Here is a 25,420-nt window from a genome sequence, read left to right on the forward strand (position 1 = left end):
AAGTCTTCCTGTCTCTGAATGAAGACCCAAAACAGTTGCTGGGTCGTGTGATAGTTGCATATTTAGTTTTTGTTTTAAGAAACTGCAAAGTTGGGACTTCCGCCAAGATGGAGGCATAGGTGGAAACACTGTGCCTTCTCCCACAACCAAGTTTGAACACAACAAAGGTTTGGAGAACTAGGACACACCCAAAGACCAGAAAACTGAATTATACGGAAGTCCGACAACTACGAACCGTTCAATGGGGACGGTAAGAGAGGCGGAGCCAGCAGCGGAGCTGGTCCAGGCAGGACAGATCCCCCGACCTAGGCGCGCAGGCAGCCTGGAACCAGTTGGGGCGTGGGACAGACTGACTGCGGTCCCACATTCGCGCACAGTGAGACGGACCATAGAGGCCCCAGGGGGCGAACCCAGTGGTGGAGGGCTGATGGCGGTGGCACACTCGCGTGCAGTGGAACGAAGCACGTGGGCCTGGTGACGGTGGTGGCTGCGGCGCCGGGCGCGGCAGCAGGCGGCAGCAGGCGGCAGACGGGAAGCCATTGTCCCTCTTTGACCCCGCCCCCACATACAACGTCACAACCCAGCGACTTAGTTGCCCTGTTCTAGTGAACACTTTAGGGCTCTGATCCTGCTACAGAACAGGCACAAACAGCCCAAAAGATGGTGCAAGAAGAACTCAAAAGTCCCAGAGTCAATAACTCTCAGTGACCGAGAAATTGCCAGCCTCTCAGAAGCACAATTCAGGACACTATTTATCAGGATGCTCACAGAACTGGTAGATTATAGTCACAAATTAGAGGAACAAAGTTACAAATTAGAGGAACATATGAAGGCTAAACTAATTGAAATGAAGGGAGATGCACAGGAAACCAATAGTGATGGAAAGGAAACTGGGACTCAAATCAGTGGAATGGACCAGAAGGAAGAACAAAACATCCCACCAGAAAAGAATGAACAAATGAGAATTCAAAAAAATGAGGAGAGGCTTAGGAACCTCCAGGACATCTTTAAACGTTCCAACACCCGGATTATAGAGGTACCAGAAGGGGGAAAGAAACAGCCATGAGTGGAAAACTTATTTGAACAAATAATAAAGGAGAACTTCCCCAGTCTGGCAAAGGAAATAGACTTCCAGGAAATCCAGGAAGCTCAGAGAGTGCCAAAGAAGTTGGACCCAAGAAGGAACACACCAAGGCACATCATAATTACATTAGCCAAGACCAAAATGAAGGAGAGAATCCTAGAAGCATCAAGGGATAAGGGGACAGTCACCTACAAAGGAGTACCCATCAGACTGTCAGTGGATTTCTCAAAAGAGACCTTACAGGCAAGAAGGGGCTGGAAAGAAGTATTCCAAGTCATGAAATCCAAAGACCTACAGCCAAGATTGCTTTATCCAGCAAAACTTTCATTTAGAATGGAAGGGCAGATAAAGTGCTTCTCAGATAAGGTCAAGTTCAAGGAGTTCATCATCACCAAGCCCTTATTATATGAAATGCTAAAGGGACTTATCTAAGAAAAAGAAGATGAAAAATATGAACAGAGAAAGGACAGCAAACTCACAGTTATTAACACCCACACCGAAAACAAAAGCAAACCAGGAGGACAGCTAGATCAGGAGTGGAACCACAGAAATGAAGAACACATGGAGGGTTAGCAACAGGGGAGTGGGAGGAGGAGAAAGGGGGAGAAGGCACAGAAAATAGCATAGACAGTAGGTAGAAAATAGATAGGGGGAGGGCAAGAATAGTGGGGGAAATATAGAATCTAAAGAACTTGAGACACGTGGTTATAAACTAAGGGGGGGAGAATGGTGGGGGGGGGAGTGTGCGGGTGGAGGGGAATGAAGGGGGGAATAGAACAACTGTAATGGTATAATCAATAAAATATATTTTAAAAAAAAGAAAATGCAGCCCTGGCTGGCGTAGCTCAGTGGATTGAGCATAGGCCTGCGAACCAGAGGATCGCAGTTCGATTCCCAGTCAGGGCACATGCTTGGGTTGCAGGCCAGTTCCCTGCAGGCCAACTCCCAGCAGGGGACGCATGAAAAGCAACCATACATTGATGTCTCTCTCCCTCTCTCCTTCCCCTCTAAAGATAAATAAATAAATAAAATTAAAAAAAAAAAAGAAAATGCAAAGTTGTTTTCCAGATTAGCCGTACCTTTTTACATTTTCTCTAGCAATGTACCAGCCATCCAGTTTCTCTGCCTGCTCTCCAATATTGCTGTATTAGCCATTCTGATAGGTGTGTGCTGGCACCTCACTGTGGTTTTAATTTGCATTTTCCTAATGGCTGACAATATGGTGGACATCTTTTCTGTGCTTATTTGCCCTCTCTGTATTCTCTTTGGTGAACTGTTCCTCATGTTCTTTGCCCATATTCCTATTGAACCGTTTGCTTTTTTTTAAAGATTTTATTTATTTATTTTTAGAGTGAGAGGAAGGGAAGGAGAGAGGGAGAGAAACATCAGTGTGCTATTGCCTCTTACATACCCCCTCCCCCACCTCCCCACTGGGGACCTGGCTGCAACCCAGGCAAGTGCCCTGACTGGAAATCAAACCAGCAACCGAACCTTTGGTTCATAGGCCGGCATTCAGTCCACTGAGCCACACCAGTCAGGGCTTTTTTTCCCTTTCTCTCTTTTTAAAGGTTTCATAAGTACCCATATTGGAACTTCTTCAACAAATTTTTAAAATTTTAAAAGATTTTATTTATTTATTTTTAGAGGGGGTGAGCTGTTTGCTTTTTTGCTTTTGAGTTTTGTGAGTTGTTTATATATTCCAGATACTAGTTCTTTGTCAGATATATGATTTGAAAGCATTTTCTTTTTTAAGATTTTGTTTGTTTATTTTTAGAGAGAGGGGAAGGGAGGGAGAAAGGGAGACATCAGTGTGTGATTGCCTCTCACATGCTGAGTGTTGAACCGGTGACCTTTGGTTCCCAGCCCGTGCCCAATCCACTGAGCCACACCAGCCAGGGCTGAAAGCATTTTCTTCCAGTCCTTAGCTTGTCTTTTCATTCTCTTATCAGGGTCTTTCTCAGAGTAAACATTTTTTTAAAGATTTTATTTATTTATCTTTAGAGGGGAAGGGAAGGAGAGAGGGATAGAAATATCAATGTATGGTTGCCTCTTGTGAGTCCCCTGCCGGGAACTGGCCTACAACCCAGGCATGTGCCCTGACTCGGAATCAAACCATGATTGTGTGGTTCACAGGCCCTCGCTCAACCACTGAGCTACACCAGCTAGGGCTCAGAGTAAACATTTTTAATTTTGATGAGATTCAATATATCAATTTGACTTTTGGTATCAAATATAAGAACTCTCTGCCTGACCTCTGATCCTGAATATCTTCACCTATATTTTTTCTTAAAAATTTTCTAGTTTGACATTGAAACCTTCTATCCATTTGGAGTTAGTAATTTTTGTGTAAAGTGGGAGTTCTGTTGAGTCCCATTTTCTTCCTTGGTTGGATGTCTGGTTGCTCCAGCACCATTTGTTGAACAGTCGTCTTTCCTCCTGAATGGCTTTTACATCTTTGTCAGGAGTCAGTTGGACACATCTGTGTGGGTCTGTCTCTGGGCTCTCTATTCTGTCCCATGGCTCTGTGTGTCTGGCTCTCCGTCAGCACCACACTGATTATTATAGCTTTATAACAAGGCTTGGAATCAGGTACAGTGATTCCTCCTACTTTATTTTTCTTTTTCAAAATTGTTTTATTCATCTTGGCTTCTTTGCCTTTCTGTTTACATTTTAGAATAATTTTATTGCTGTCTACAAAGAATCTTCCTGGAATTTGGTAGGAATTGAGTTAGTCCTGATTATGAGGGTGTACACATTTTGCACATTTTGTTGCATTGACCTTCAGAAAGACCTGTTAGTCTGTTAGTTTATCTTCCCACCAGTAGGACACAATATGTGTGTTTCCATCTTGGCCTGCCCTTTGGAGAACCTCGCCAGCCTGATGACAAACATTGGCATTTTACTTCATTTTATTTTTGTAGTATATAAATTGAACATTTCTCCCTAAGTTTCTGCATCTTTTTTCTGAATTGCCTTTCTCTTATTCTTTGTTCATCTTTTAATTGGCAAGACTGCCTTATTCCTTGAGCTTTATAAAAGCTCTTTGTCACATTTGAGTTCTTTTCCTTCTCTTGGTAATGCTTACCTTAGATGTGGTTTGGGAAGCTCTGGTTGGGCAATCAGAGAGCACTGTCAGTTCCAGGAAGGTTTGGATGCCCCAGTGTTTCCTGATAGTTTTTGAGTGGTATTAAGTCCCAGTTTCCCACCTGCAGGATGTAGCTGGGCATGCAGCCTAGGTGCAGCAAAGGGGACTCTTTCTAAGCGGAAGGCAAAACTGCAAGATTACCAAGCAAATACTTCTCCAGGTCTTGTTTTTACATCAGTGTCTGGGTTTCCACATAGGAACTAGACTAGCATGTCTTTGGTGTTACATGCCTAACTTGGCAGCAGCATTGAACGCACCGATTATGGCCTATCAGTTTTCCTAGGGAGATAGCAGACTGTGTTGGTTTTCGAGTCAGTGTATGTACTCAAGCTGTGTCTTGCATTTTGACCTCATCTGTTGAATAAAATGCACCATCATGTGATCACACGTGTGCGTTTTCTCAGGTGAGATGAGCAGGAGACCATGCTGTGGCCCAGCACTTGGCTGTCTCATGCCAGCTCTGTTTTTGCAAGGGACACAGTAGCTTAAGGCCACACGGCCTGGGTGCTCCTCTGGCTCTGTCACTCATTGGCTGTGTGACCCTCAGTGCCCCCACCCGTAATTTGGGGCTACAATACTACCTGCTCATAGCATTGTTGGAAGGACTAAATGAGATGCAGGGCAGGAAACCATGAGTGCTCAATAAATAGGACTCACATCAGAACAATGAATTATAGATACTTTTCTAAAAGTTTTACAGTGAAAACTAATTTGCTTTAAAAATGTCATTTTGAACTGAGCAAGGTCAGCAGTCATTGCTTTGTTTTGCATGAGATGGCTTATCTCTGGCAGACTAGGATTTGTCCTGGTTGCAGACAAAGATTTAGGAGTCCTGCTGTGGAAGAAAGTGAGGATCAGAGCTGGGTGGACTCAATCCTGGGGAGGTTAGGAATGGCTAGAACCCAAGTTGTGAGAGGGTTCTTCCTCCAAAAAGGTTCTGCTGTGCCCTCATCTCCAGCATTAAAATTGCATTCATTCACCTAACTGTTATTTTAAGCCTCCCCAACAGAAGGATGTGAACTTGTTCTCCGATGTGCCCTCTCCTTTCCCCCCAATTGTGAATTGCATCTGGGCTGGAAGAACTTTTCATGTTCTCTTAGTATTTTCAAACATGAAGGCAGCTTCCAGTCAAGATGGTGACATAAATAATCATGGTACTTGGAATCTCCCACAACCACATCAAAATTATAACTAAATTACAGATCAGTCACTACACAGAACCGCCTGAAATCTAGCTGCATAGATGTCCTATAACTAAGGATATAAAGAAGCAGCCACATCAAGACTAGTAGGAGGTGTGGAATGGGCTTGTCTCACACCCACATGTGGTGGTTAAAAATCAGGAGGGATATCTTGGCCTCAGAGGCCTCCTGATGGGCTAAGGGTCCCAGCCCCACATCAGGCCCCCCAGCCGAGGGTTTCAGTGCCAGGAAGAGAAGTCCTCATAACTTCTGGCTGTAAAAACCAGCTGAGAATGTGATGAGTGAGATGGAGGGCTCCTGGAGCCCCAGGCAGTTCTCTTAAAAGGCCTGCATAAAACTTACTTGGACTCACTTGCTCTGAGCTCCACTGCTGGGGTAGCAGCTCAGAAGGCATCAGGGACATATGGAGAGGGACTAAATTGCCTGGCATCAGGGCAAGAACTGGATGGGAAGCTTTATCCCAGACAAAGGTGCTGGCAGAGGCCATTGTTCGTTTGCTGAGCCCTCCCCTCATAGAGCTGGCAGGTGGGCACCATACCTGAGTCTCCATTAACCCAGTTAATGCTGTTTGCCCAGCCCTGGTGATTCCCTGAGTCCTGACCCCACCCAAATGGCCTGTCTTGGCTAATACTGCTGACTTTCCTAAAATCTCTCAATAAGCAGCATCAGGCCTTTCTGAACTCTGTACCTCTTGCTAAGTGGCCTGAGTCATGGCACTAGTGGCAGCCAGCCTTAGTACACAGCTTGGCCTCTCTTGGGTACCTTCAAGCTCAGCGTAAATAGCAGCCATCTGCAGATTTCTTTGTAGGTCATGCCAGGTGGCCCCGGACAAGGCACAGACTATGGCTGACCTTGGCCTGAACTTTCCAGGAGGCTCCAGAGCCAGTGCACCTGGTGGACAGTTTTATACCATACTGAAGCACCACCCAATCACCTCCATGAGCAATGAAGTTGAGGGGTGGACTTGTTGGGTACCTGAGCCCTGCTGAAGTGAGTTCTGCTCCATGGGGTCAGCCCCTGCACAGCAGATCTCCATTGTGGTTGCAGCCAGTTCTCACAGCCTATTGGCCTGGGGATAAATCCCTCCCATTGATGTGTCAGTAGCAATCAAGGCTCAATTTTAACAGGAAGGTGCACACAGCCCACACAGTGGGAGACACATCTGGACACCCAGCTCAGGTGACTGGGGAGGCTGCACTACTGGCCCTATAGGACACCTACTACATAAGACCCCTATACTAAGACCAGGAGACATAGCAGCTCTACCTAACACACAGAAATAAACACAAGGAGGCAGCCAAATGAGGAAACAAACAGATATGTCCCCAATGAAATAACAGGACAAAACTCCAGAAAAAGAACTAAACAAAATGGACACAAGCAATCTATCAGATACAGAGTTCAAAACACTACTTACAAGGATGCTTGATGAGCTTAGGAAAAGAGTAGAAGGACTTAGAACACCAATGAAGAGATAAGAAACATAAAGATGGAGATAGAAAACAAAAAACAACCAGTCAGAAATGAAGAATACACTAACTGAAATGAAGACTACATTACAGGGAATCAACAATACAGTAGATGAAGTAGAGGATCAAATCATCAATTTGGCAGAAAACACCCAATGAGAACAGCAAGAAGAAAAACCAAAAAGTGAGGGTCATGTAAGGAACCACTGGGACAGCTTGAAGTGTACCAACATTTTCACCATGGGGTTGCCAGAAAAAGAGCAAGAACAAGAAATTGCGGGGGGCAGGGGGAATGGGCGTGAAATATAGCAAACTGTACTTGAACAACAATTAAAAAAAAGAAAAAAAGGAAATTGAAAACATATTTGAAAATAAAAAAGGAAAACTTCCCTATCCTGATGAAGGAAATAGACATGTAAGTCCAGAAAGTGTGGAGAGTCCCAAACAAGATGAACCTAAAGAAACCCACACCAAGACACATCATAATTAAAATGCCAAAAGTAAGAGACAAAGAATCTTAAAAGCAGCAAGAAAAAAGCAGTTACTTACAAAGGGAGCTCCCATAAGACTCTCAGCTGATTTCTGAACAGAAACTTTGTAGGCCAGAAGCAGTTGGCAAGAAGTATTCAAAGTGATAAAAAGCAAGGACCTATAATCAAAATTACTCTACCCAGCATAGCTATCATTTAGAATCAAAATACAGATAAAGAGCTGCCCAGTTGAGAAAAAGGTAAAGGAGTTCATCACCACCAAATTAGTATTACAACAAATGTTAAAAGGTCTTCTTTAAGAAGAATAAGCCTAGCTGGTATGGCTCAGTGTATTGAGTGCTGACCTGTGAACCAAAGAAGAAGATAAAATAAAATAAAATAAAATAAAATAAAATAAAATAAAATGGCAATAAATACATATATATCAATAATTACTTTAAATGAAAATGGGTTAAATGCTCCACTCAAAAGGAATGGAGGCCCAATGGATGACGAAACAAGATCCTCACACAGGCTGTCTGTGAGAGACTCACTTCAGATTGAAGGATACACACAGACTGAAAGGGATGGAAAAAGACATTTCATGAAAATGGAAGCAAAAAGTCTGGGATTGTAATACAGCAGGCAAAGTAGACTTTTATTTTTTTAAATATTTTATTTATTTATTTTCAGAGAGAGGGGAAGGGAGGGAGAAAAACATCACTTGCTTGCCTCTTACACACCCCCAACTGGGGGGCCTGGCCTGCAACCCAGTCAATCATGTGCCCTGATAGGGAATCAAACCTGTGACCTCTTGGTTCGCAGGTTGGTGCTCAATCCCCTGAGCCACATTAACCAAAGCTCAAGATAGACTTTAAAACAAAGGTTATAACAAGAGACAGAGAAGGACCAAGCCATTCCACTTCTGGGTATTTATCTGAAACCCAAAACACTAAACCAAAAAGACATATATATCCATGTGTTTATTGTAGCATTACTTTAAATGCCAAGATATAGAAGCAAGCTAAGTGTCAAACAGATAAATGGCTAAAGAAGTAGAGCATATAAGCCCTGGCTGGTGTAGCTCAGTGGATTGAGCTCGGGCCTGCAAACCAGACGATTGCGGTTCGATTCCCAGTCAAGGCACATGCCTGGGTTGCAGGCCAGTTCCCTGCAGGCCAACTCCCAGCAGGGGATGCATGAAAGGCAACCATACATTGATGTTTCTCTCCCTCTCTCCTTCCCCTCTAAAGATAAATAAATAAAATATTTAAAAAAAAAGAAAGCTTCCCAAATGATCTAAAAAAAAAAAAAGAAAAAAAAAAGAAGTAGAGCATATATACAATGGAATATGATTCAGCCATAAAAAATGAAATCTTGCCATCTGGAACAACATGGATTGCTCTAGATTGTATTGTACTGAGCAAAATAAGTCAAAGATAAATGCCAGATGATTTCATTTGTGTGTGGTGTTTAATAAAAAGCAAAAGCAAGCAGAACAGAAACAGACTCAGATTCAGAGAACATTTTGACAGTTGCCAGATGGGAGGAGGTTGAGGGGGATGGGTGAAAAAAATGAAGGGATCTAGAAGTACAAATTGATAGTTACAGAATAGTCATGGGGATGTAAAGAGGGAATATATTCAGTAATATTGTAATAACTATATGGTGTCAAATGGGTACTGAATTTATTGAGGTGATCATTTTGTAAATTACAAACTTCTAATCACGCGTACACCTGAAACTAATATAATATTGTATGTCAACTGTAATTAAAAAATTATTTTTAAAAAGGCAAAAGCAATTAAAAGGTTGAATAGAAACCTGTTGAAGCTCATCAGTTATTCAGAAATTGCCGAGTTGAAGGTGGCGTTTCAGTACAGCAGGCTGGTGAAGGAGACGCCGTTCCTGGCTGGCTCCATCTTGCTTCCACTCTTGAAGCCATCACCAAGCCTTCTGCAGGCTTGCACACCGAAAGCCTTGTCCCCTGGTGTGTTCTCTTTGCCTTGGGGGTGGCCCTGGGCTTGCTTTGGGGTCAGGCATGGGCAGTTCAGAGGGCTTTGTCCCAGTAGCTTTGAAGTATCCTCTGGGAACTGCTGTCCCATTAGCCACCTGGTTGTGACCAAGGTCTCTGGCCACACAGACTGCCCATCATTTGAGAGATTCATGGCATTGGCAGCATGTGTCTTCAGCTTTGTTGCATATATAGCAACATTACTTTAAATGAAAAGGGGTTAAATGCTCCACTCAAAAGAGCCCACTGTATTTTGGGTAGCTTGCAGGTGTGACCACCATGCCTGTGAGGAAGCAGTGTAAGAGGAAGTGCCAGTTAGACCTGGTGTTTTCCCTTCTTTCCCCCTCTTCTGCTTTTCCAGCAGCTGAAATATGTGTAATTAAATTCAGACCTTTATTTGCTTCATTGCTTCAGCTTACCCAAGTTAATTACCAATTAGGGGTGTCAGAGGCGCACTCTGGTTTCCGCCAGTTGAGATGGAGTTGACACCTGGCCCTAGACTGTTAAAGGGGTCAGCCCTCAGCAAAGGTGGGTGGTGTTTTGGGTCTGGTGGCTTCAGATACTTTTCTGAACTATTCAGGGTCTTATTTCTCATAGATCATGGATCATGTAGGTCAGAAGCATTTGCAAAGTTTGAGACAGCTCTTAGCCCTGCCTGCCCCAAATACTGTAACTTTTTTTCACTGGACTCAGTAGCTTGGAAACCTTTCTTGCCATGAAATCTTTAAAAAAGAAAAAAAATGATAGGAAATACACTTCAGACCTGTGCCTCTCTGATTTTTGGCAGGAAGGAGACCTTTGCTTTCATAGTGGGGGCCTCTGGGTTTGTGCATTCCACTCCAGTGAGTCAGTGGCAAGTGATGTGCTGTATTGGCCTGACCACTGTCACCTTGAGTGAGAGAGGACAAATTGCCTGCTTGACTTTGCTTCTTCTGTCAGCCTTACTCCATTGGGGAGATGGGTGTGTTTTGAAAGCATGTGGAGTTTGAAACCTAGGGGGCCACACAGTGTGATGATGGACACTGCTGCCTAAGGTCATAAGGAACTGAGGGTGACAGCCCTCCCCAGAGACTGTCAGGCAAGGGCTCCGAGCAGGCGGCTGATGCAGCAGCATACTTACTTCTTAGTCCTCACTGGTGTCATCACCTTTTCTTTCTCAAGCCCTTACTCATCATCTTCCAGCCTTTCTTGCTTAGTTTTTCTTATTTTTGCTTAGTGTTTTCTGCCTTTTTAGGATTTCCCCTTTTCTCTTCCCTTTTTCTTTGTGTTTTAACATTGTTCCCTTTCAGCTCTCTATGCCTTTTTTCCTGTTTTCCTTCTGCAGGGGTATTGTTCTTAGTACTTTGCTTCTTCATATGTTCGCTGGTGCTGGCACCCTGCCCCCCAACCCAAGAAGCTGACCATAATCTGGGCATTATTTTTGACCTGAAGTGACTTTATGGCACAGCGTTTACAAGTGTTTTGCTGGTTCAGATCCAGTGATTATAACGGGAAGGAAGGAACCCACCTCCCCCAGTCATTTGTTATGAGAAGTCACACAGTAATATTCAAAGACTTTTTAATAAATATTGTAACCCCACCCTTCATCCAGTCCTCATCTTTCCCACTTTCTTCTTTTTAGCTGTGTTCACATCTCTTCTTCTGTGTGATCATATATGTAATGGGGTCATCCTCATGTTTCTTTGCTCACTGAATCAACAGAAGGTTCACATATTGCTTTGCTCCCTGCACTCAGCAAAACACCAACACATATCAGCCTTTATAGCCCACATGTCAGTGGCTGCTTAATTCCTTCCCAGGTGCCACCTCCCCCACTTGCCATCTCCTTCCCACTGGGGTATGGCTCACTGGAAGAGAGGTTCTGCATGTGGTGGAAAGCGCAGAGACTCAGCTGCCAACCAGGCTGGATCCAGGTGTGGTCTTGGCTTGCCACGTGACACTGGACGAGGCAGTTAATAGCAATGTCTTGGAGATCTGATGGACAGGATGTGGAGTGTCTGGTGCTGAGCGGAGGGCTTTGAAATTCCTGCCTTGCACAGTGGGAGCAGTCACTAGCCAGCGCTCTTCTAGTCAGTGTGCACTTCTACGTAGTCTTTTGGGCAGGTGTGGGCGAAACCTGGGGCTGGGAAACTGGTCTGAAGCTTGTGTGTCTGGTGATTCATGAATGATGTACAGAGACTCCTGTTCTGATTCTGGAGCCAGAGGATGGTCTCAGGTTAAGGGTGTGTTTCTCTGAATTCCGACACATTGAAGGAATCCCACTGTTCTTCAATGGTAGTTGATTCTGGGCTGTCACTCCTGCCTGAACAACCATGTTGTTGATGCAGAAATTGGGACTTATTAAAGAACATTAGCATTTCCTTTTTCTAAGTCGAGTAAGTATAGTATCTGTGTCTGAAATAAACTATAGTCTGTGTATACAGGACATGTAAAGTACATATGTTTTATTTTTTACTATCGTATATTTTGGTAATGACACAATTGAGGGGTGAGTCCACTTTTAACCAATATCTTTTTTTTTTTTAAGATTTCACTTTTTTATTTTTACAGAGGGGGGAAGGGAGAGACAATGAAAGGGAGAGAAACATCAGTGTGTGAGAGAAACATAAGTTGGTTGCTTTTCACAAATGCCCCAACCAGGGACTGGGCCCACAACCCAGGCATGTGCTCTGACCAGGAACCGAACTGGCGACCTTTCAGTTTTGGGATGACACTCAACCGACTCATGCTCGTCAGGGCGACTTTTAACCAATATCTGGTTCTGTTTACAGATTCCCACTGGAAATCCATTATATGAATCTTATTATAAGCAGGTGAGTTTCACTGGTATCTTTTTGGCTGGAACAAGAGACTGAGTGACTCAGAAAGCCACAGGCCCTGTATTGAAGCCTGGTGCAACCTCTGGTTCCTTCCTTTCTCTGGATTATCCGCTCCAGTTAGTGTGGTGGGTGTTGCCTTACGTGCTGCCCCGCTTCCTGAAGTGGCATCTGTGTCACTCCCTCATTGCAGGTAGACCCAGCATACACAGGGAGAGTTGGAGCCAGTGAAGCTGCACTTTTTCTAAAGAAGTCTGGGCTCTCAGACATTATCCTTGGGAAGGTAGGTCAAGAGTGAGGGTGATTTCTGTGGCCGCCCTTGGGGCTCCCTTGGCAGGTGGAAGGCTGCCCTCCGCAGACCCCTCTTCTTGGGGACAGGCCTCCTGGGGAGTGGGTGGGCCACTGCCAATTTCTCAGGGATATAATTAAGTGGTGGGTCCACAAGCTCTGGTGGCAGCTGCCACCTGCTGCTTAGGTAGCAGGTAAGAGGCCAGAGCGTTTAGGAGTCTTGACAATTTATGGATCTTCGTCAGCTTGGGAGCCGAGTGGACCTGGGGTTCTTGGAGCTCTGCTGTGGACTGGCAGCGGCGAGGCACAGGTCGTTCACTGTGCCCAGCTGGGGATTGTCCCAGCCTGCGCCTCCGCTTTTCCTGGTGCCAGCAGTGGGATTGGTCTACCCTTAAGGCCTTTGTACAGTGGTAGTGGCTCCTGTTTTGGGAATAAATGGGCAGTGATTGGCGGTTCACACTCATGAGAATTTTTGTGTTTTCACAGATATGGGACTTGGCTGACCCAGAAGGTAAAGGGTTCTTGGACAAACAGGTATATACATGCACGTATGCTCAGAGCAAGTGAGGGCCCTGGCCAGATCCCCAGGCTGGCCACCTCTGCGCTTCCTCCTGGTTGCACCCCTGACTTGTGTCACTAGACAAAAGTGCAGCTGTCAAGTTTTTTAAACGGGAAGGTTTTCTTTCTAAATAAAGGCCTTTTGTTGAACACTTGGAGCCATGTTTCATGGTTAGTGTATCTTTTCATATTTTGTGTGCTTAGAAGTGATTAAAATGTTTTCAAAACATTTTATTTTGAAATAACTTCAGACTCTTGTGGAAGTTGCAGAAATAGTTCAGAGTTCCCATGTCTCCTTCCTCAGCCTCCCGAGTGAGAGTCACTTTTGTCGCTTATGTTCAGCACCAGGGCAGCACCAAACCAGAGGCCTTACTCAGAGCTGACCAGTTTTACATGCCCTTCTTCGTGGTTTTTTGGTGGGTGTAGTTCTGTGTCATTTTATCACTCACTTAGATTTGCACAGCCATCACCACAGTTAGGACCCAGAACTGCCCCAGCACCCCAGACAGCCCCCTCCTGCTGCCCTCGGAAGTCACACCCCAGCCTCTGGCAACTGCTGGTTCCTAGTCCATAACAGTTTCGTCACTTTGAGAATGTTCTATACGTGGACATTTGTAGTGCTTACAAATGACTTTAAATGGTCATATTTTAATTGAGTTTAGCTTGTCCCTAAACTACATTCCAAGAGGTACTGTTTCTGGTGTCCCACAGTCCATAATCTGATCCACTGGGAAAGCACCATCCACTATTCCTCCCTTTCTTGGGATTTACATTGTGTATCTGCCTGTGTAAGGTTCTGAGGATCCTCACAGGGAAGAAGCCTGGTACCTTTGCCTAATGTAGCCCCTAAACTTATGTTCTCTTTACTTCGCACACTACATGGGTGTTCTGTGGATAGCAGCCTGAGGAAGTCTAATCTATTGCTTACTTTTTGAAGACATTTTTAAAAGTATAATTATAGCTCTAAAACAGTCCATGGTCTTGGTCCAGTTGATCACTTAAAAAAACATTAGGCAATACTGTGTGAGTCCACTAAACCTGCGGTGTGACTGGTTCAGGGTTAGGAGGAGAGCAGGAGGGAGCCAAGGCTGCTGTTGGCCTTGTTTAGGGCCTTTGTCCCTGTGGTGGGAGCAGGTGAGCAGGGCATGCCCTCATCAGTGAGGCCAACCAAAGGGATCACAACGAATCCTGAATGTAAATTCTCCAACATTGTGTCTATTTCGAACCATTTTTTAAAAGTCACATATGTGAATTATAATTCATAGTCTTAAACATGTAAAGCTTGCTACTTATACAAGCTAGCATTTCCTAAGTGTTGGGAGCTCATTATTTTTTTAAATACATTTATATGAAATTTTACAGCATTCAAAATGCAAATGGGCCAAGTCTGTTGTAGCGTATGCATTTGTTCCCAGGGTGAGACCTCTTCCACTCATCACCATAGTTGACTTTGCCCACACAGTCTTCCTCCTTAAAGGGAACTGGAATCTCTCTTTCCCTGGAGCCTGCTGCCGCAGGAGGCTCTTCCTCTGCTGCCACCTCCAGCCGGGTAGGATTTACACTTCATCCTTTTTTGGATTTTTGCAGGGTTTCTATGTTGCACTGAGACTGGTGGCCTGTGCGCAGAGTGGCCATGAAGTTACCTTGAGCAATCTGAATTTAAACATGCCACCGCCTAAATTCGTAAGTGTCCAAACGCTTCCAGTTCACCTTGTGATGTCCCGCATCTATTTGTCTCTCTCTTTCTCTCTCTCCAGGTTTTCTCCCCCTGTTTTTTTTATTGGGATGAAATTCATATAATCTAAAATTAATCATTTTGAACAATTCCGTGGCATTTAGTGCATAAATAATGTTGTGCAACCATTACCTCTATGTAGTTGTAGAACAGTTTCATCACCCCAAGAGGAAACCCTCTACCCAATAAGCAATGGCCCCCAATTTCTTTCTCCTCCAGCCCCTGGCAGCCACTAATCTGCTTCAGTTTCTGCATTTGCCCATTCTAGACATTTTATGGAATCATACATCTACCTTCTCTCACTCAGCATAGTGTTGTTGAGGTTCATCCACATCGTAGCGCGTGTAGCGCTTCACTCCTCTTCGCGGCTGGAGAGGGTTGCATTGTATGGCCACCGGTTTGTTTAATCTGCTCGTCTGCCGGTGGACGTAAACAGTCACATACAAGGATTCATTTGTGCACCCGTTTTCACTTCTTTGGGGGCATACCTAAGAGTGGAATTGCTGGGTCCTGTGCTCATTGTGTTTAACTTTTTGAGGTCTTCACCCATTTAAAAATTATTTTTGTTATTTTGAGTATGTTTGTTAAAGCTGAGGACAGTCTGTTAAAGCAAGGTGGGGCTTAGGATGAACAGAGCAATGGGAGAGCATAGGCCGGATGGCTGTGGCTCTCTAGAAGTGTTACGGGAAAGAAGTGAGCCAAGGTGGGGCTGCTATCAGCTCACTGGAAAGTCGAAGGAAAAGGGGACCATGCGGACAGGTTCAAGGGCTTAGCTGGGATAAGCTACCGCTGCCCACTGCTCCCCTGGCTGCAAGTCTTGTGGGGCCCCTCAGGGTTTAGACATGCACGCCTGAGAGGTACGATAGGCAAGGGTGCACTCCTAGAAGGGGGAGCGCACCGTTCTCCTCCCCCTCACTCCTTGTTTTGAAAACACTTTGAAATGTGTATCCTTTGTATAAACATACCCTCCTGTAACTTGATTCTGTGCCAGCCACAGTAGAATGTTTCTCTTTTTTTCCCAGCATGACACCAGCAGCCCTTTGATGGTCACGCCGCCTTCTGTAGAAGCCCATTGGGCTGTGAGGGTAAGTGGTAGGGGTAGCACTCCTTGGCTGTCCTTCACATGCAGTTGTTTTGGCCATTTCTGATGTCGATTCAAACATGTTATAGGACTGTTGTATCACCTTTTCTGTTTCAGAGTGAGGATGCCACAGAACTTGGACAGAACACTTTTTCTAATGAGAGTTTTGGGAACAGCTGTGGCCTTTTACTATAGTTGTGTGTTGCCTATGAAGGCAGTCAACTCAGATTCAGGCATTGGATTCTGAAAACTTTAGAGTTTAAATCATACATTTTTAGGTCGTGTTCTGTGGTTTCTGCTGCTGAAGCTGGTTAATCAGGATAAAGGGGAAACGGTGAGAGTTGATAAGCACGAGGACCTCTGACATGTCTTTGCAGCCCTTCCTCTCGTCTCCAGCCGGCTTGTGCATTAATGTTCTTTCTTCCCTGATGCTCTTGTTGCTTTTTAAAAAAATCCTCACCTGAATATATATTTATTGTTTGGAGGTGGAGAGAGAAAGAGAGAAACAGAAACATTGGTGTGAGAGAGAAACATCAATTGGTTGTCTTCCGTACGTGCCCCAATCCAGGATCGAACCGGCAACCTTTTGGTGTACAGGTCCATGCTCCAACCAACTGAGCCACCTGGCCAGGGCTCTTGTTGCTTTTTGAGAAGTTGCTCTCAGCACATAAAGAAAGATGTTATGGCCGGAAAACTGTCTTGCAGTTTCCAGTAAGAAAAAAATGAAGTGGCATCTTCTAGTAGGTACAGAATTACTTGTAAAGTTAATGCACATGGGGATGCAGAGATGGTCCCCCCGGTAATGAGACTGCCTCAGTCCCACGCACTGTCAGAGGGTTGTCACCTTCCCTCACTGTTATTTGGCTTCAAAACTGACATCAACAACGATTGCTATGCAATAAAGACCACTCCTCTCCCTCCCAAGTGTCTCTTTCCTGTTTTGATGGGAGTGGTCTGAAAGGGTTTGGATGGAGGGAGGTCTGTGCAGGGACGGGGCAGAAGGAGGCCTCACTTGACCACGGAGTTGTGAAGGTGCCTCTGTGAGCCATTGAGCAGTTTGCTAGTGGTGATCACAGTAGCAAAGGACGTTTTCTTTGTCATCCGATTTCATGGCCCCTACTGTGAGAAAGGGCTGTTTTGTCATGAAAACAGCACCAATGAGATCCTATTCCTTGACCGTTTCCAGCCCCTCCCTGGTGGGGGCTGTGTGGAGGCCTTAGGAGGAGGGATGGCAGCTGAGGAGCCCGTGAGGCCTTGTGGGGGTGGAGTGGGGCTGAGATTGGGTAGACTGTTTTTGAGAGAGATGCCATTCAGAGAAACAGAGACAGAAAAGCCTGAAGCAACAGGTGTTCTCGTCTGTTGTGAAAGTTTCTGGGCTTCTTGAAGCACTGGGTCAGCAGGCCTGACGGACCAGGTGGAGAACCCAGATGCTCCAGGCGGACATGGGGTGTTTGGCTTCCTGCCGTTCACAGTGCCTCACGTGTGCAGTGTCTGGTTGTCTTCTTGTTTCTCTTCTTTTTCTTTCTTTCTTTCTTTTTTAAAAATTGTGGTAAAATATGCATAAAGTTCACCATCTTAATGATTTTTAAGCCTGCAGTTCAGTAGTGATGTTAAGTACATCCACGTTGTTCCCCGACCGCCACCTCCATCCCTCTCTAGCACTTGTTCATTTTCTCAAACAGACCCTGTCCCCATGAAACACTAAGTCCCCACCCCCACCTACCATTCTGCTTTCTGCCTCTGTGAGTCTGACCATCTAGGTGCCTCATAGAAGTGGAGTCACACAGCATTTGGCCTTGGTGTCTGGCTTATCTCACTCAGTGGCCTCCAGGCTCACCCATGCCATGGTCAGTGTCAGAATTTCCCCCTCTGTGGTGTATGTATGCACCACATTTGACTTCCCCTTTCTTCTTTCAATGAACACTTGCTGAGGGTGTTTTCCTAGGGCCCCAGTGGCTTCAGCTTCTGGTCAGAGTGGATGGTGTGAGGTCTGCTGTCCCCTGGTTCCAGTTGCTGCAGGCTGTTTCTGCAGGAGGCAGATTGGAGTCCCCTGCCCAGACCTTCCTCACCAACAGCCCCCTTTACACACTGTCCTCGTGTCACATTTCAAAACAGTAGCTGCTGCTTGGCCCAGACCTTCACTCTATTAATGGGGACCCTCATTTATTTTTTACTGTTAGACACGGGAAATTCCTAGCTTAAAGCTGATTTGGATTGTTAGTTACTTAAGTCTTTAGCTTACTCTTGTATTTGGTTCTTTAGGTCTGTTAGTTCTGTAGATTGATATCCAGGTTTAGTTCTTTGTCTTAAAGAACTAAGAATCCATGCACACTCTGTGTCCCAGGACATTGGTAGAGTGACCTGAGGTGTCTCCCAAGCAGGCCCTGGGGTCTGATCCTCGAGTGCCAGAGAGAGGTTTCTTTTGGGGTATACGTTTATTCTGGAACAGCTGTAATCCTCTCCTGTGCATTTAGGTGAGACCAGGAGTGTGTCCTCACCTATTTTCATCCAGCTTCCAGCTGGACTCTCCCACAGGCCCGCATTTTTACTCACTCAGGCTGTTTCTTTCCAATTAGGTGGAAGAAAAGGCAAAATTTGATGGCATTTTCGAAAGCCTCTTACCCATAAATGGCTTGCTGTCTGGAGACAAAGTCAAGCCAGTTCTCATGAACTCAAAGCTGCCTCTTGATGTCCTGGGCAGGGTAAGTGGTTCTGTCACCTCATTTAATGCTGCTGAGTTCCGCTGGCCCCATGTTGCTCCCCACGAGCACTCTCAAGGCTTTATCACGCTTCCATCACTGGCCTTTGTAAGAGCCCATGTGGGTGGAGCACTTGCTGCGGCCAGGCTCGCCCAGGGCCTTACGGCTGTGGCTCACGTGTTTCCCAGCCTGTGGGAGACGCTGTTGTGTGGCCCATTGCACCCATGGGGAGGCAGCCTCAGAAGTGGACTTGCTGTCCAGGGCCTAGGGCCAGGTGGGTCTGGGACTCGAACCCAGATCTGGAATTTCCCCCTCAGTTGTGTTTCCAGGGAGAAGTGTGGGAGCGTATATCTCTATCTTATTTCTTTCTGTTTTTAATTACTTTTTCTCCCCTTAAGGTAAAGGTAATTTCAATTCTGCAAAATTAGAAAAAAAATTATGCATTCCCTTTTTTTAAAAAAAGCCTTAATTTTGTTCCAAGTGAAAATACAAGTTTTTTAGGTAGAGCATTCTATCCCAGAGTGTATTTCCTCTCCCGAGGTTTGTGTCTTGGCCCTGGTGTTTGTTCTGCACACAAAGCCCCGTTCTGCATAGCTGTGTCTGCTAAGTTTCCTGCACAGGACTTGGGACAGTTGTTGTGTCTCTCTGGACAGGATTGCTGTGACTTGGCAGCCTTAGGCCCAGAGTAGGAGGACCAAGTATCTGCCCCTGCTGCCTCAGGCCCCTGCAGGTGCTGCCTCTAGACCAGGCCTTTGCTGGGCACTTGGAGATGAGGAAGAAATTATATATAGTCCAGGAGATCAAAAAAATAAATGATGGTTAAGAGCCTCATACTTATTTATCAGTGGCTTAGTATGTGCCAGGCCTTGTTCTAGTACTTTGCTTGAATGAAGTCATTGAGTCCTTGCAGCCACCTATGTTGGATGATGTCACCCCTGTTTTCCAGATGAGGAAATGGGGGCCTTCAGAGTGGCTGATAAATAGCCCAGGGTTGCCCAGAGAAGGGAATGGGGTCCTGGGTGGCCCCCAGAGCTGCTTCTCTTCTCTGGTGTCCCCCACGCCTACTGCCTCCCTGCTAATTATAGTCATATCCAGTAAGGACAGGAGTGGAGGGAGGTGCCTGACTTACCTGAGCAGAGGCATGCAGAGGGGTGGTGTCCTCTGGAGTGAAGATGTGGGTGCAGACTACAGATTGAGACGGCCACACACGTGACAGCACAGTCAGAGGCAGCCTGGCATGCTGGGTATGGCAGTCCTCGTCCAGGGAACATTGAGCAATGTCAGGAGACAGTTTGGTTGTTCTACCTGAGTTGGGTGCTGTTGGCATCAGGTGGGTAGAGGCCAAAGATGCCACACAACACCCCGCAGTGCCTAGGATGCCCCACGAAGAATGATCTGGCCCCACGTCAGAGGGGCATCCCTGGGCATGGGGAGGACTGTGGAGGCAGGAAGGCCCATCCTGTGCTGGTTTCCCTGCATAGACACTGTGTCTTCTGGTGCCTCTGCTTCCTGAGTTGAAAAGGCATGAAGCAAGCACTCAGCCCAGTACTGAACACCTTTCTTTTTTATTGTTTTTAGTTTATACTTTTAGAAATTCCACTAAGTCATCAGCACTAGTTGTAGTGAAGCTTTAAAATTAGCTCATGTCTTATGAAAATAGTTTTGTTATTAAAGTTTCATATAGCCATTTTCATGGACTTTAATGACCTCATTGTCTTCAAGGCTAGTTACATGGCTTTGCTCTTGCCAGCTTTCCTGAACACCTTTAAAAGGGCATTCACATGCTTGAAGGGACTATTACTACTTTGGGGTCCCTAGAGGTCACGGTGGAGTCCCAGGAGGCTGGCCTGGGTTGCGGGACCTGTTAAGGGTACCAGGGGCTCCGTGTGCCAGGCTGAGGAGCTGTCTGCAGGGCAGGGCGCAGCACGGCAGGGTCAGAGTTTACTCTAGAGCAGGCCCTGAGGTAACCCTGGGGGTAGGACTAGAAGCAGGGAGGCCAGCTGGAGACTCTGGCCTCTAGAATGTCTGAGAGGCTAGATCCAAGGGCACAGCGGGGTAGAGAGGAGGACCCACGTGTGAGACACATCCATGGGCTGAAGTCCCTAATGATTGATGTGGGTGGGAAGGTGTGCCAGCATGTGAAGCATCTCAGATGGACCCCTGGGTGTCCCCTTAGCTCAGGGCACTGGTGCTGTGTCCAGTGTGGTCCAAGCTAGGCAGCTGACTTGGGTCAGAAAGATAGCGTCTCAGTTGTGCTTTAGAAAATCTGGTACGCAACCTTTTTGTAGGAACCCATACCTGTCTGCCTGGTCTTCAGGTACTCGGTGGGCCTAGCACATTCTGTGGCACCTGACTCACTGTCCCTGATGGTGATGGGAGGAGATGAGACACCACAGTCCTGCTCAACCGCATGCTCATGACCCTTGCGTTGAGGATGTGGGCGGGGGCTAATTGTGTGGGTGAGTGTGTATGGGGGTGTCTTATGTTTAGGGCACCCCCTGTGCCCAAACCAAACTCTCTTTTCTATCTAAGATTTCTTTACAAAGTGACGGAGGAAAAAGTCAGGGAGGATGTGATTATAATCATGATCATTTGTAAGAGAGAAATCAACATAATACGATGGAATGGTTCTTGTAACTCATAATAGTTCGTTGGACGATGGTTTTTCAGAGAACCCACAGACTGGTTCTTGACGTTTGTGTTTGACTCCAGCACGCACTCGGAATCTGAGTTCTGGTGACTCACCCGCTGCACAGCAGCCCCTTCCTCCCTAGTAAGCCTTGCCGTGCTTTCCTTGCAGGTCTGGGACCTCAGTGACATTGACAAGGACGGACACCTGGACAGAGACGAGTTTGCTGTGGTAGGCCCCCTCTGTGGCTCTCGTTCCCCGTCCTGTTGTTCCTTTCATGGGGCGGGGTGGGGAAGGCTTCCAGATTCATTTGTTCTTTTTTAATTTTTGAAAGTTTATTTTGACATAATTAAGATTTTTTTTAAAGTTGCAGTAATACTTCTGAGTATCCTTCACTCAGGTTCCCCGGTGTTACTGTTTTATCACATTTCCCCTCCCTTTCTCTCTCTCTCTGAGTGTATGCGTACGTGAGCCCATATCCATGGGTTTTTCTTTTGAACCCTTGTGGAGTAAGTTGCAGATGTGATACATTTTAAACCCGAGATACTTCAGTGTGTGTTTCTTAAAACCAGGGAATTCTTTTGTATAACCACTTTCCATTTCAAAATCAGGAAATGAACTTTGACATTATTTAATCTATTATAGTATGTATTATTATAGGCTATATTTTACAAGTAACTGTATCTATTGTATTATCTAATCTAAGGATATTATTCAGATTTTGCCGTTTATCCCCAAAATGTCCTTCGTAGTGGAAGAGACGCCAGTCTGGTATGTTGTGTTCTGTAGCCCTGTCTCTCTTGTGTCCTCCGATCTGGGGCAGCTGCGTCTGTCTTCGTGTCTCACGGCTGTATGGACGTTTGGAGAGTGCAGTTTATAGTGGCCCTCGGTGTGGGCCTGTCTGCTGTTCCGTCTGATGATCCAGGCCGTGCACTGTGATGGGGCAGGACTGCACCAAGGTGACTGGGATATGTTCTCCTGAGGTATCCGTAGGACATGTGATGTCTTATTACATGTCATCCATTTGACGTGTGACATTACATGTCATTACAAAGATGTCAATTCTTGACTGAGGTCACGGTGGAAGCTGGGGTTTTACTCTGCAGTTACTCTTTTTCTTTGTGCTCAGTCTGTTGTGAGAGCATGTGGGGACTGAACACCCTGTGACCCCTCTGATTCTCCCTGCCGGTTTTCCCACCCTTCCAGGAGTCTAGCCTGCATGAGTTAGGATTCTGGAGGTTGCAGGTGGTAGTCATGTAATTCCATCATTTCTTGCACATTTTCTAGCTGGCCTCCTACTGTCAGGAATTGGTTTGTATCAGAGTGGACTAATGGATGTGTCCTTTGCTCTGTAGTTTTTAATCCTTCACTGGCATGACTTATTTTGCCCACTGGGAGCTCCTTCTTAGCTGGCTTCTTTGTCCTTTGGTGACATCCCATCATTCTCTGACCAGTTGCTTCCTTGTGACACGATAAGCCTCCTGGCATCCCCTGTTTCCAGGGAGCCCCAGTCCATGTAATGGAGATAGATGCTGGAAACCGGGATCTGGGCACTGGGGTGGTCAGTGACCCTGGGGTGTCCCTGCTCCCTAGTCCTCCCAGCAGATAGTTGGGAAGTAAGTGTGCATGTAGCCGTGCCCACCAAGTGCCCCAGCATTTCACCCTGCTCCATGCCAGCTTCTACCCATGCCTAAGCCCAGGCGCTCCCACCCTCTTCCCCTTTTAGTGGCAGCAGGGGAGCTGTGTGTAAATAGGTCTCCCCTGTCCTGGGGCTGCATTCCACACCCCACAGCAGCCCCCAGCCTCTTCATCTACCCGGTGGGCTGGGCTGACCTCCTCATCCTGTGCGTCTGTCATTCTTTCCCTCCTCTTCTTCCTCTCTTCCTTCCACCTCACTCCCATGTTGGACTTTTCTCTCCCATTCACAGGATTTACTCACTCACCTCATTCCATTATATCAAACAAAGAATAAAGTGGCCCCTTGTAGTTAAGGGCAAGCAAGGCTCCAATAAACAGCAATTAAGTTCAACAGCTCCCACCCAAGAAAAAAACTTTAAAAAAATTTTTTTATTTATGTATTTTTAGACAGGGGAAGGGAGGGAGAAAGAGAGGGAGAGAAACATCAATGTTTGGTTGCCTCTCGCACACCCCCTACTGGGGACCTGGCCTGCAACCCAGGCATGTGTCCTGAGTGGGAATTGAACCAGGACCATTTGGTTTGCAGGCTGGCACTCAATCCACTGAGCCACACCAGCCAGGGCAAGAACAACATTTTTTTTTAAAATTGTGCATTATGTGGGAATGCCCAACCATGTCCTTAAGATACATCTTCTGTTTGAGGAATTTTAAAAATCTTTAAAATGTGATTTTTTTTACAACATACATGAAGTGAAGTTTTTTATTATCTTTATTGTGTATGTTAAGCCTTTGAGATTTTAAACTTCTAGATGAACTCTAAACCATTTCACAAGGGAATTACAGATTTCTCTTCCATTCCCTTCATAGTCCCCGACACCTGACCAGTGCTCAGTTGTGTTTTCCTCACGTGTCAACTCAGTTCTGCCTTTTCAGTTTGAGTATGTTCAGTGTTTCTCCGTCTTCCTGTTATTTTCACTGCTTATCCTTTGTTATTTGTGTGTGTGTGTGTATGTAGTGAAGTACACATAACATTCGCCATCTTAACCATGGCTGAGTGTCCATCCAGGTCAGGGGCACTGAGCACACTCACGCTGTTGGGCCGCCGCCACCACTGTCTGTCTCCAGGACTCTCTACAGCTTGCAGAACTGAAACCCTGTCCCTGTTAAACATGAACTCCTCAGCCTCCTCCCCTAGCCCCCTCATTATTTATTCTTTTAATATTTCTTCTAATGGTGCTTTAAAGTGTTTGTATCATTCACATGCCCTTGGGGTGGCCCTCAGGGATGGGGTGATCGGCCAGAGCAAACCTGGGGTGTGTCTCTCTTCTCTCATGTCTATGAGCCCCTTTTTGTTTTGTTTCTGTCCTTTCTCATCTGTCAGCCAAGATTTATATTCTTTTACAAATGGGTCTTAAAACTGTGTCATTTTGTGTTTCTTTTCTTCACTAGCTGGGTGTAACGTTTCGTAGAGGATCTGTTCTCTCTGCAGATAGCAACTTGGAGAGTATTTTGAAGTGAGGAGGGTTGTAATTGTTGTTGGGTTTTGTTACATATTAAACTAAACGTTTAATCCTGTTTTAGACAAAGTTTCCTTTTGCTACTTGTCCCAAACAGAAGAGCCGCCTGTCCTTTCCTGGAGTTCTCTGTGTCTCCAGACTATCCTGAAGTACACACAGCTCTCCTGGTGTGTCTTCAGACTTGCAAATTCCAGTACTTTGGAAATCATTAGCTGTGGAGCCGGTGGTCCTCCTGTGTAGTGAGGGGACATGTATGGAGCCTGGCGTATCAGTCGACTTCCTTTTGTACTCATTCAGTCTCACACTATTAAACAAATGTCTTGGAAAATTTTGCCTTGGAAGTATAGCTTATTGGAAGAGGTTAATTTTTACTGCGTTTACCTTAGAAGCGACCTCTAGAAGAACCATCTTTGTCTGGTCACTGCAACCCTAACAGAGCTGTCCTCGCTCCGCCCTCAGCCTAGCCACCTGAGTGTGATTTTCTTTTGCACTCACAGGCCATGCACTTGGTGTACCGAGCCCTCGAGAAGGAACCTGTGCCCTCCGTTTTACCTCCGCCCCTCATCCCACCCTCCAAGAGAAAGAAGACAGTGTTCCCGGGCGCTGTGCCCGTCCTGCCTGCCAGCCCCCCCCCCAAAGACAGCCTCCGCTCCACGCCTTCCCACGGCAGTGTCAGCAGCCTGAACAGCACGGGAAGCTTGTCTCCCAAGCACAGCGTCAAGCAGACACAGGTACGGGGGCCTTCTGGGTCTGTGCCCCCTTCTCAACACAGCTGCTCGCATGTGCGGAGCTCCAGCAAGATGTTTCTTGGGAGCAAGTACTCTGTGACCCCAAAAAGGCAACACTTATGATTAAATTAAAAATATTTGTGACAGCTATTTTAGTCCATTCGGGCTGCTGTAACAGAACACTATAGACCAGGTGGTTTGTAAACAGCAGACATCCTTGTTTATGTCTCATCGTTGTGGAGGATGGAAGTTCTAGATCAAAACGTGGGCAACCGGCGAGGGCTTTCTGGTTCATAGGCAGCCATCCACTCGCTGTGTCCTCACATGGTGTAAGGGGTGAGGGAGCT

At 46.0% G+C, this 25,420-nt stretch overlaps 1 protein-coding gene across 10 annotated transcripts in view; it reads left to right on the plus strand.

Moving 5' to 3' along the window:
• Positions 1-25,420, plus strand: part of EPS15L1 (epidermal growth factor receptor pathway substrate 15 like 1) — a 97,129-nt gene that overhangs the window by 19,071 nt on the left and 52,638 nt on the right. For 7 of the 10 annotated variants that reach the window (XM_037029000.1, XM_037029006.1, XM_037028999.1 and 4 more), the window contains exons 2-9: positions 12,156-12,197; positions 12,394-12,483; positions 12,975-13,022; positions 14,634-14,729; positions 15,804-15,866; positions 18,439-18,564; positions 21,362-21,421; positions 24,843-25,076. In XM_037029000.1, coding sequence (XP_036884895.1) covers positions 12,156-12,197; positions 12,394-12,483; positions 12,975-13,022; positions 14,634-14,729; positions 15,804-15,866; positions 18,439-18,564; positions 21,362-21,421; positions 24,843-25,076 — 759 coding nt within the window. Of the gene's footprint in view, positions 1-12,155; positions 12,198-12,393; positions 12,484-12,974; positions 13,023-14,633; positions 14,730-15,803; positions 15,867-18,438; positions 18,565-21,361; positions 21,422-24,842; positions 25,077-25,420 lie in introns of those variants that run through there. The other 3 variants (XM_037029001.1, XM_037028997.1, XM_037029004.1) reach the window with 2 other exon arrangements.

Source organism: Sturnira hondurensis, unplaced genomic scaffold (assembly GCF_014824575.4).
Source record: "Sturnira hondurensis isolate 20B ecotype Veracruz unplaced genomic scaffold, ASM1482457v3 Scaffold0020119, whole genome shotgun sequence".
Lineage (NCBI taxonomy): Eukaryota > Metazoa > Chordata > Mammalia > Chiroptera > Phyllostomidae > Sturnira > Sturnira hondurensis.